The sequence below is a fragment of the Candoia aspera genome, chromosome 6, assembly GCF_035149785.1.
Source record: "Candoia aspera isolate rCanAsp1 chromosome 6, rCanAsp1.hap2, whole genome shotgun sequence".
Taxonomy (NCBI): domain Eukaryota; kingdom Metazoa; phylum Chordata; class Lepidosauria; order Squamata; family Boidae; genus Candoia; species Candoia aspera.
This window is the reverse complement of record NC_086158.1, coordinates 30,298,594-30,311,093: the sequence shown is the minus strand read 5'-3', so window position 1 is coordinate 30,311,093 and position 12,500 is coordinate 30,298,594. Positions and strand designations below refer to the sequence as shown.

Here is a 12,500-nt window from a genome sequence, read left to right as displayed (position 1 = left end):
ACCTAGGCAACTTTATGACAAGGTAATATTGTTATCTTTGTCCAGCCAGATTTTGGTAGTGTATACTAAGTCTGCTGCCTCATCCAGCACCAAATTGTGGATGAAGGTAGTCTTCTTGTAGGCAGACTTGGCATTCACCATCAGACCTTGAAGTCAAGGACATTAGAAAACTGGCCACCCAGTGCCCAGAAGGACAGCCAGATTGGAAATAGAGTTCACCACTAAACTGGAGGTCTTGTTTCCCCAAAACAGCATACCTGACACCCCCAACAATATCTCCCACAGTCCAACGCCATGAGGATAGAATTACTTTTATCCCACTCCTGCTGGGGATGATTCACAGGTCTCAACCTAATCAACTCAGCTGAGCTTCCTTACAATTACTCTTACACACATACATACACACAGAGGTAGATTGTAATCACCCTCTTAAATCATCACAAGGTAAGCCTTCAGGTCCTTCCCAAGCACATTCTCAATAATGCCAAAATCCCACAGGGTTTGCCCCCATCAGTTTACTTCAAGCAAGGCCTTTTAATCCCTGCGACATTTTACACCTGAGGCAGTCTCTAAGAATTAACAGGAGAGAGTCAAACCAAACTAATATGGTAGGGGTCTGTTTCCCTCCAAATACTCAGGATCTACCAACCTACACCTTCCAACTGGATAGGTTGGTACTGGAGGTCTTCACCCCCTGATTCACCCTCCAGCAGCAATGGTCCAGTCAGCTGTCCCAGACTTGGCAGCCTCTTTGTTGTAGTTGACCCAATCCTGCCCACAGTTGACTGATACCACACTCTTTATGTTTTTACAGTCTGGATTCAAACAGAGGTCTTGCTGAGTTACTGTCAGAAGCAAAAGAACGGTTCACAATAAAAATGAGATTATGCTATCCTCAGGCTCTAAAGTCCAGTTAAATTTAGTTCTCCAGCATGTTAACCCCCACAAACTTTTCAGAGTGGCAGTGGAGTAGTTCAGCTGCCACAGCTCAACTGCCACTGGAATTCTGCAACATCAAAACCTCCAGTCCAACATAACAAGAGAGTCAGTGGCTACAGGCTGAAGAACTGGAAGGACTCAGTCTTACACTAATCTTCAACACGGCCCGCACCAACAAACCAGTATACCTTCTTCTCCCCGGAGGCTATTTCTCATTCACCAGAAGCCAATTTCAAAAGCTGCAAAGTAACTCTCAGCATGAGGTGGACCAAACCCCAAATCTTTGCTACTCTCCCAACATCCAAGGATATCTGACCACAGTATCATAACCAAAACTAAATAAAAAACAGAAAACAAAAACAAAAACCCTACATGGTTGGAAGACCTAACTTGATAAGCAGTTCTGCTCCAATTCTATTTTTGGGTGGGGGTGGGGGAGAAGCATCACATGCACAATTTGCATGAAATTAAAATATTCCCTGTATTTTTTTTGTTCAGTGAATCTCATACTTTACAGGAATATGATTCATTTTATTTCAATAATACAGTAATTATTTCAAACTTCATAACCCAATTATCAATAAAACTTAGATTGACACATCCATTACAAAGAGAATGGTGCCTTAAATATAAGAAATAAAGTTGCTTTGATAACAGGAATGTGCATGTATCACATTTATCTAATAATGTTTATACTGAGTGATACTATAACTAATGGGGGGTACCAGTCAACATCCAGTTGGAATTCAAGACCTTGTGGCAACATTTATGCATTTCATTTTTTTTTTCAAAATAGTTGCTGTGTACCTAATCCACTGATAGCAAGAAACTTCTGTATTATACATGCAACAGTCTTAACAGCAATTCATTCATTAAAAGGATTTGTTCAGGACAAGACAAGACAGCAGCAGAAAGAAGACAGAGGGTCTTTTGGGGAGATTGAACAAGCTGAAGAACTGCAGACAGACTGGATGCAGGGTATGTGGTGTAGCAGCTGTAAGGTGTTGGATGGGAACCATGGAGGCTTTCCCTCTCAAACCATCTCTGCCTTGCAGAGTTGTTGTGGGAAAAAGTCAGAGGAGGGAATGCTGTGTAGGTTGCCATAAGGACTTGGGATAGTCATTTGCTTGTTTGGTAAGATAATCTTACAAATAAGTAAAATAAGCAACAGGGACTAGAGTACAGCTGAGAACTATGGAGAAAGATAAAAAGGTTTGGAGTCTGGAAAAGGTAGATCACTCAAGAGCAAATGACTGGAACAAGTAAAGGAAACAATAGATTCTGCTTCTCTATATTTTTTTACTGTGATCTACACGGAATCATTTGATCCATGTTTGCTCAAAAATAAGTAACTTTGGGTCAAATGGAATTTACTTCCCCAGAAAATTGGCATAAGATTGTTCTCTCCGGTATGTGTAGACTTATATGGTAAATTCTATTTACAGATTGACTTCTGAATTCATCTTTCACTGCAGGTATCCAGTTCTTAATAAGATATGGGGGGGGGGGATTTGTCCCCCACCAGGTGTATTGCTCCTACTCCTGTCACCACCAGAGAGTTTGGTTGATAGTTAGAGACTGGAATGTATAGGACAGCATCTTCCAGAGTTCCTTTTGGTAGATGGGTGGCCATATATGTGTGTTTTAATAAATAAATAAAACAAAACATCTGAAGTGTCATGTTGATGGCAGACACACTTAATGTGTGATCTGTGAAAATAGGAAAATAATGGTTTGCTTTTCCTTTCAGGTTCTTCTATCATTTCATCATAGGAAATATTAATTCAAAGGCTCTATGATATTCATACATATATCACACATGTAAGACAAAATTTATTCGTTCCATGTTCGAGGAAGAATGAGGACTGGTTAATACATTCTGATATTATAGGATTCAGGGAAGTTATGAATATTCAGACAGATCACTGAAGAAGCATATAGCAACTGTTGAAAAACCTATGGCAATAAAAATGCAGACGTATTACACTGTATGGAGAAATGTGTTCTCTAGATCGCTTACATTTAAAATTATTAGAAAATATGAGAAAAGCTGCATTGTGTAATTAAACACTACTTTTTAGCTTGGAAGGGAAAACAACTTTCATTCAGAAAATAGGACAACCGAATTTTCATGGCATGGTCTCAGACTAGCCCACACTAGCCCACACTAGCCCACATTTTTGCTCACCCTTGAAGAGCAGAAGCAGCCTTATATGAAATCTATTTGTCTATCTAACCCAATATTGGTGCACCATCAAGGTTGGTGTGCTTTGGGCCCCCTTGATCAAACAATGCCATCTATCAGGACACAAAGTGTGCCTTCTCTGTTGCAGCATCTACCCTCTGGAATGACATCCCCCAAAGATCCTTGTTGTTTCCACCCTGATACAAGATTTCCTGTTCGGGAAATCTTTAAAACCTTGGCTGTCCTCCCAGGCCTTGGGATAGGGCATTTGTGGAGCCCCATCAGTTACGGTTCATACTATATAAAATGTGGTTTGTCCAGACACATTTTTTTTGGGGGGGGGGGGTTAAGTGTAAGCTGCCAAGAGTAATTCTGGAGTCAACAGGCATCTAAATTTAATGAACAAACAAACAAATACTATTAAAGAAACAGCAGTGCTAGAGATGCCTGTCATAGGTGAAGTTCCATCTCAACTTTAGTTAGGAAATTTAACTGGCAAAAGAGATCAGGCAACCCTAAAAAAATATTCTTAGATTCTAAGACATACTACCCCAAAACATTTCAATTAACCAGATTACACTAAGAACAAAGAAAAGCAGTTTACTAGTTGTGGTTTTTGTATATACATAAAACGTATGTATAGATATGTTATATCCATTCCAAAGTAGCTACAGAGAGTAGAAGAAATGGAGTTTTTATTCTTCTTGTCTTAAAATGTCAACTTTGTAAAAATTATCAGTGAGGTTTTAAAAGCATTAGAAAAAGCAGATGACAAGAAATGAGGACTAATTTTCATCTTCAGAACATGATTCTTCTGACATTTATAAAATGCCCAGTCATTTAAGGCTCACTTTAGAGGAAACAAAATTGCTTGCAACACTTTCAGTGTTTACACAATGTAATAGCCATGATTGACCAACCATGGTTTACTGATTTAAGCCATCTGTCCCAGTTTGCTTCACACTGAATCATAAATTAACATAAAGACACTGAATTCAAACAAACCAATTACAGTTTAGACTTCTGTGTTTATAGATCCAGCCTTTGTTGGCCTTATGTTTAAGGGATAATTTTAGTTTTGTTTTTTTTTAAGTCCAGTTGGGACACACTTTTCCCCTTGTGATACTCTGTCTTTCATAACAGTATTTAAAATGATTGGGTTTACACAATAACTACACCATAATGTAGGCCTAATATGCTGTATGTCTCCACTGATAGTGCCTTTTTCAATAAACCACGGTTAAGTAAAGCTAAGTACAATGTAAGTATCCAGTCAGTGCCATTTTCCAAGTGCTCTGCCATTAACATAATAGAGAAACTAGATTTAGGAAGAAATACTCAAGGCACTAATTCACTTACCTAGCTTAACTGGCTTTTATATCTTTCACATCAACACCTCATCAACTTTAACCAATAAACCTTTAGAATTCTAAAGTAGCAAAGCCATGCTCAAGATACTAACTTACCCTAAGGGTACTATTAATCAATATAACTTTGCCCGCAAATCATTTTAGAACGAAATATTGCATTTCTTTTTGTAACATAGAACATTTTTCCATAGCATAAATCAAAGGCAATAACATTACAGGAAGTGGCATAGATGCCACTTTGGTATCTGAAAATTAAGCAGCTTACTGTGTACTTCCGTAAGTTGCTTTAATACAGACTAAATTAAAACTGTGCCTCATGACACAGCTAGGATAAGAACTGTTCCTATATATTAGGAGTAAAATTCAGAGACTTTAAAAAGCAATTTTAAGACATTTAAACACAAACACATTTAGGGAAACTAAGTTCCTTTGGGAAGAGTCACAGAAAGAGATGCTGCTTATTGTGACAACTGTGTAGGAAAGTAATGGTTGGGCTCCACTTTCTACTTTTGCCTACTTACTTTTAAGTAATTCTGAAAAGACATGAATCAGCAGGGGAAAAAGGGAATGAAAGAATAGTGCTCTTATGAAGTACTACAAAATTAACAACAGAGCTATAACTAGTGTCTAGAAATATGTATTTAGGATAAACTAAGGACCCACTATTAGAAAGCAGAAGACCAAAGACAGGAAAGTACAAATGAAAATTTGTTGCACCTTCATAAATGTAAAACCCCAGGGCTATATAGTGCCACACATCGTTTCCAATAGGGATGTATGTCTGTAAGGCTGATATGCTAGGTTTGCAGGGAATGAGTATTTAATAATAATAGCAGCAGCAGCAGCAGCAGCAGCACACTAGCTAGAAATTTTCAGTTTGAAAATAGGCTGGGCCATGGCAGCTTTGTGCAACATAATGCACTGCAGGCATAAAAGAGTGTTGGGTACTGCTCAGAATCCTGAAAGGGTAGCTTATAAAAAAGGAGCTTTGCCCACACTCAAGTTGTTGGTCTACAATTCCCACAATCCTTTACCATGCTGGTTAAAGCACTGTTTCCAGTTCTGTTTTGAGGAGTGTTATTCGTGTTTGAAGAGCAGAACAAACAAGATTATTATAAAGTCTTCAGGAAGCTGTTTCATACGTTGCCACTTCTTACTGTGAACAGAATAACAATTATATATTCAACCTAAGTCTTAAAATTTAGCAATGCATATAAACTGCATGCATGAAGCAAATAGGAAAACTAACAAAATGTGTCTCTGCTTAATTCGCTCAGTAATTCATTTTGCTTGAGCAGAATTTCAAGTCAGTCTTGCAAAATGCCCAGCTGGAGGCATCTGACAGTCTACTAAACTACTGAAGACAAACAACTGATCTATACTTTGTTAGCTACCTTAAAGCATTATACTTCATATGTTAAACTAGATGCCATTGTGTCTGGCAGCAGCAGCAAAAATGTACCACGAATTAGTAGTATTGACAACACGACAAACTGTGTCAGTATCATCAATCTGTTCAAAGCAACAGGTCTTACTGGTCTTTTTTTTTAATTAGCTAAAGACATACTATTCAGGAAACCACTCTGCAGTTTTCTACATTTCACATTGGCAAACTAAAGTTTGCGATGGTATATAGTCAGGCGGCTTCCTCATATGTCATTCTGTATGATTCCTGTGTTTGCTGCTTGAACACTATCTTTTTAAACCCTGCCCACTTCCAGCTTAGGCATATAGCTTGCCTGTAGCATGAACCCAATGGGGCAATAGACTGGTTTTTCTCAAACAACACTCTCCCCATCCCACCCCACCCCAAAGCCACATGGGCTTTTAGAAAGCAGAGGTCTATCATAAACTATTTAAATTTAAGAACTGCCATTCAATGAAACCCAGATTCTGTAGGGAGACAACATGGGTAAAAAAAATATCAATACAGATGATATTTTAATACAAAATATTTTTACACAAGTCAAGTCTTTTTAAAATATAGAACCTTAAAAAAGAACAAGTTGCTATCAATACACTATAAACACGAGTCTTTGTGCCAAGTTTGATAGCATTATCTGAACAATTTTAAATACCAGTCCATACTTTTAACACTGCCTTTAGGTTTTTAAGAAATACTAGCCATGGTCTGTTATATCCACTGTGAAGCACTTCCATTCAGTTCTAATCTGACAGACTGCTCAAGGTCTTTGCATAATGATTTTCATGTTCAGCTTCTCATCACAGTTCAGTGGTGCACAATATGGCCAGTCCCATTATCTTAAGAGAATATCAGTTACATGTACTTGAGTACATTATGTAGTTACAAGTTCTTCGTCTGAAAAGCAATCTTGCTGAGGTTTAATAGATGCTCTATAGATGTTCTACCCTGATCATCCAACCAAATTTAACAGCACTCAAATGTTTATTTTGATTTCTCAAAGTTGAATAAAGTCGTATGTCAGTTTTTCATTAAGAGATGAACTACATAGCATGTACATCTCAGGAATGTTTTGGAATATTCTATTTTTGAACTCATGAAAATAAAAGAAAACCAGATCTTGCAAACTCTTGTTTTAATGGTAAATCATCCATGACAAGATGGCAACTTAGCCAATGAGATTTAAGATGATTTACTTGCATTGGAATAATTTACACATTTGAACTTATGCATACAGTACAGAACTATGAACAAAAAGGTGAAGCAAACTTTATTTATATTCAGGTAAAAACATTAACCTGATGAAGTAAATTATTGCAGATTTGAGAAATCAGCACATAAAACAATAGGACAGCATTCTTACAGGTGCTTTATCTGTGTCAAAAATGGATGAATTGTCTTGATCCACACCAGTATTGGGGCAGATTTGGGGGGGAGGGTGCCAGCTGACAGCTGGGGCAAGTAGTACAATATGAACTTAAAATAAAAGAAACAGGACTGAAAGGGAAGGAAAAATATTAATTTGATTTTATAAAAAACTTTACATCAATTCAAAATGTTCTGGCCACATCATAAATATTGGCCAGACCAATCAGTTGTTGAGTTTTTCAACTACACAAAAAGCATCAACTCCTCCTAGCCCCTGGTAAGAGTCTGTTTGCCTAAATCACTGTGTGAACAGTTCTAGAGTTTCTTCTGGTAAGTAGCCAATATACACTACTACATTAAAACTAAGCTATAAGAAAGTTCCTACCTACTTACAAAGGTGGAATTATTGACAATATATTTAATAAAATTAAATTATTTTTTTTTAATTTGAGAAAACATGGAACAGTAAATGTCCATGTCCAAAAATGTAACAATTGTGAGTGATGCACACGAAGAGAGCCATGTGGATTGCATATCAGACAATACATGAGGGAGGGAAATGGGGGCAAATCATGGTATACAGAACTAGCCTACTTAACTAGAGGGTCCAATACTTCTTTCAATTTCTGTACTTATGTACAAAGTTGTCTTTGGGAGGAAAGAACTGCAGACTTGGCTAGATGGATACACACAGCCCAGTATTAAACTGCACAGCAACATTTATTGTTCCAGCCTGAAAAAACATCCCTTTTTAAATTTCACACAGCAAAGCAAGTTAAACTTCACTCATTGATAAATGATAATTTAAAACAAGAACTTGCTAAAGAAACCTTGTCACAACAACTTTAGGGCCTGATCACTTTTAAGTCCATGGGGCCTTTAATGAATATCAACCTAGTGTCTTTGTTTATAATCTGCAAGCCGTTTTCTACAACAAGGCGTAACGTTTTCCTCGACTCAGATGATACATTTAGAAAAGAATCATGATTCTCTTTTTGCTGTAACAGGCAGACATTGCATTATTCATTGTGATCAGGAAAGGTGGAATGACTGCTGCCCTTCTTTTGCAGCTATCAAAAGTTTTTCACGCATTATCTCAATACTTGAATAGTCTGGCAACTTGAGATAGTTTACACAGGTCATTACTGAGGGTAAGAAGTCATCTGGATTTTCTGTAGACTCAAATGTCTTCCGTACAATTGTAAGGGGAGGATTCAAACTTCGAAAGCCTAAGAAGAAAGGGGGGGAAAAAAACCAATCTTCACTACAAATTAATATATAAAGCTATCAGGTTAGAATACAACATGCTTTACATTGGATCCACTTCAGTGATACAAAAACAAACGAAAATAACCCATCCTTCTGCTCACACTTGTCAAAGCAAAGTCTCTTCTCTCTTCTTCCATTATGGAATTCAGCATTACAAAAGATATTTGTGTGTAGATTTCCACAACGCTGTCATTTCAGTTGTATGGTTGGTGTGCTCTTTTCCTAACCAGAAATCCTAATATTTAAAGTGGAAGTTTTTATATTTCCCCTGGATAGTGGAATTATTTTTAAACAGGAAGGAAGGGAGGGGCATTTAAAACTATAATGTTTCTGCAAAAATCTCTTTCCACCTGTTCTTCCCTCAGCAGACTAGAACTCGGAGTCTTAAATGAGTGACTGCCACAATAAGCCTAGGTGTTTACAGCTTTCTATGCGCAGTTTTTCCACTGGAACAAGATAACCCTGTTACTCATAAATATTGACTCCTTACTCGAGACAAGTAAAAAGTAAGACTGTGATGAAATTATACAATTTTTATTATTTCTATTGGTTAGATCCAGTTTTTCTTCTCAGGAACTCAAGAGGCATCTTTTCCCACAAGCCAGTGAGTAAGCTGAGCTGAGAGACAGTGACTGACCCAAAGGTATACAGAGAACATCCATGCTATTAACCAAAACAGAGGCCAGCTCTATTTTCATTATAACTTCTTATGTACTGGAATAATGTTGCAGTTAATATATACTTGTCTAGGAGTAAAGCTTATTAAACTTGACAGACTTTACTTACCGGTATGATCCAAGCAGGATCAGACCATAAATGATTTCATTTTAAAACAGAACTACGGTGATGATTAAAAATAAAGAGTTATATAAATACCCACTTTGGAGCTGAGCTGTGTTAGGATTAAATGGAACAAAGATGGCTTTCAACACAAATAAATCATTATGATTTGCTTTTATTAAGATACCAAACAAAACACCTACCTCCTACTGGCAGTCTAGGGCTACCAGTCACAAACTGAAGAAATAATCTCTGCTGTTCACTATCAAAACTACTGAGAATTTCAAACAGGAATTTCACAGCACGACTGAAATAAGAATAATAAAAAAGGAACACTTCAGTTAATAACCTTAAAGAACACCGTTTTTATTATCTTTATATAGATACAATATAAAAAGCTGAGTGATTCATAAATGAATTATTGCCACTTATCAAGTAATTCAGGTTACCTGTCATGTGTATAACCATGATCTGGCCTGCAACATTCCATTAGCGTCTTTGCATCCCAAGTATCTGTCTTGCTACCACACAGCAACTGATCCAGCTATAACAGTGTTTTAGACCAGGACGTGACATGAGAAATGTGAACAGAGAAGAGTACAGAAGCAAGTCAGCTTATTACTGCAGAGCTATTACATGATTAATAGAATTCCTTGTGCAAGCACCACCACTTAAACAAATCTTGCAGAACTTAAGCTTCATATTTTTGGATAACCTTTTGCTTCCTTTTCCACTTAGGAGCTCTCATTCCTTAAGAAGAAAACCAAGTATCATGGAAGACTGAAAATAACTGGACCATCAGCTCTTAAAAACCAAGCCACAAATTACAGAATTATGCAATACTGAGCAAGAGACACAGTGCCCCCACCACGTACAAACTGCAAACACTAGAAAAATGGAAGTATACGACCATTTCAAAACTACCCCAAGAAATCAGGATAATGTAGTTTTATGAAGCTGAATGTTTTTCATGAGAGATCATTAACCCTCTTACCAAATGAGTTTCACGAATCTACAGATTTATACCAAGAAAATGCAATTCAGGAGTACAAAATAATTTCTGTAGACTCAGACATAAAAAGTACTAACCTCCTCAGGATAGAAGTACTGAAGATGACTAAGGGGAAAGACAGATTCAAATCCATCTCTGAAGGAATCAAATTGTCTAGAAACACCCTCATTTAGTGCCCAGAATATAACTAGCTATAAAAAAAAATTGAAAAAATAGTAACATTATTATGCTACACAAGAAATTATTATTAATAATAATACGTAATATAATGTTTTCAAGAAAACTAATTACAGCTACCACCCAAATCTAAGCTATGGAATATAAAACAGTTCCAAGGTTGATAGCTTCCTTTTAGTTATTTGTTATTAAATAGTAAAGCAGGAGAACTGAGCAACAATTCTGATAGAAATACTCCAATTATGGAATTTCCTCTGTATTCAGTTTTTGGTATGGGCTTGATATCTGCTCATGCAGCATAGTTAACTGGCAATAGTGCACATTTCTATCTAAATGGTATTGTTGTCCTGTGCTGACACAGATTTAAGTGGTCTGTGATTTTAAAGATGTATGTAAAGATTTCTACTGAATCTTTTGTTTTTTAAGTGTAATTTTTAAGTTAAAAATAATTGAAATGTATTCCTTCTCTGACATAGTTTAAAAAGACAATGGAAGCACAGAATATCAGTGTAATAAACACATATATAAATAAGCATATCTGGGAAGGGTTAGTCACTAAATGACACAGAACATGTTTAGCAAATTAGTTAGAAAGAATCAGCAGAAAAAAATTACAGTTGAAGTTCCATCATCATCATCATGGATCATGTATATAGATCTGCAAACATTCATAATTAGCATTAGTAATAAGGCCTTCCTGCTAAACAAATCCTTCAGAAAATCTTTTGTTACTTACTCTGAGATATTCTTCTAAATTGTGAATAGTCACAGGTATGTCTTTTCCTCCTTTTTTCAGTTCTATATTTGGAAACCCTGGCAATGTGAAATCCAACCCTAGATCTTCTACTGAACAGCCATTCATTGTAAGGGTCTCCAGTGCATATTGTAGACTTTCTTTGGTCTAAAAGTATAAACATAAACACAAGTGACAACCTGGAAAATCTTGTTTTTAGCTTTCAATATTTTAAGTATGTGGTTCCAGAGACGTTTTGTGTTAAGAATTTTTCTTAAGTAAGATAAGGTTATCCAAAAGCTCAACACAAAGTCAGTACTAGTGCACATACAAGACCTTCTCAGAAGAATTTGTTTAAATGGGGGAGGAAGCAAAATACTCCTTTAAATGGGGATTAATTGAAAAGCAGAGGGAAATGAGGATGAAACCTTTCCTCTCTCTAATCTAATACCAGTGCTAACATTATTTGAAAAGTGTAACTAAAACTGAATAATTGCAGGTGGTCAGTCATAGCAGTTCTGATCCTCTCTCTCCAGTGGCAGTACAAAATTACTTTTCACATCCTGAGCCACATGTTTAAATAACTGCCAGCTTCCTCTCAGCACACCACCCCCATTGTCTCCCCACCAGCCTAAGTCAACAGCAGCAGGGAAATAAGCCATCCCTGCTGCTAAATTAGCTAGATTGGAAAGTTTGAAAGAAAGCAACCCAGTCATAGTCCTAGGAACACTCAAAACAATGCTGCTCAAAAATGGCCAAGTTTCAAGAACAGGGCAAAACAAAACACCTGGAATTCAGATATTTTAATTCCAAGCTTGAACTCTTTTAGAACTGTCATTGAGCTTGACCATTTCAAATTCAGAATGTTCTGAACACCTCTACTGAATAGCCTACATTTCTGATCTCCTCACGGCCACCCCAAAAAGGAAAAGAAAGAAACACAAGACCAAAACCTGTTCTAGCTTACTGTCAGTTCATGTTCTCCTGTCGTATTTCAATTGGATTTTATCAGAAAGTTATACGAGTTGAAGCAGCACCAGTAAAGTCTCAAATGTGAAAATAAAGCTGTGCAAACCATTCAACAAGCCAAGCATCTCCCTGGATATGCTCCTTAAAGCAGCAAGGCAGCCACAGCTAAACTGGTTGTCCAGGTGGAATTGTCTACTGGGCATGTATCTGCCTGCCCAGAAGACTTCAGGAGGGACACCCAGCAGCATGGTAAGCCTCTGAGCAGCAGCTTTGCA

The 12,500-nt window shown here is 37.0% G+C and overlaps 1 protein-coding gene across 5 annotated transcripts in view; it reads right to left on the bottom strand.

Annotated features, from left to right (window-relative positions):
- Positions 1-6,416: 6,416 nt before the first annotated feature.
- The window catches only part of TRIP12 (thyroid hormone receptor interactor 12), a 107,972-nt gene continuing 101,888 nt past the window's right edge, over positions 6,417-12,500 (bottom strand). For all 5 annotated transcript variants that reach the window (XM_063306662.1, XM_063306663.1, XM_063306665.1 and 2 more), the window contains 5 exons: positions 11,260-11,424; positions 10,424-10,537; positions 9,784-9,878; positions 9,538-9,641; positions 6,417-8,514 (listed from right to left, as the gene is read on the bottom strand). In XM_063306662.1, the coding sequence (XP_063162732.1) occupies positions 8,318-8,514; positions 9,538-9,641; positions 9,784-9,878; positions 10,424-10,537; positions 11,260-11,424 (675 nt within the window). In that variant the 3' untranslated portion in view covers positions 6,417-8,317. The remainder of the gene's footprint in view (positions 8,515-9,537; positions 9,642-9,783; positions 9,879-10,423; positions 10,538-11,259; positions 11,425-12,500) is intronic.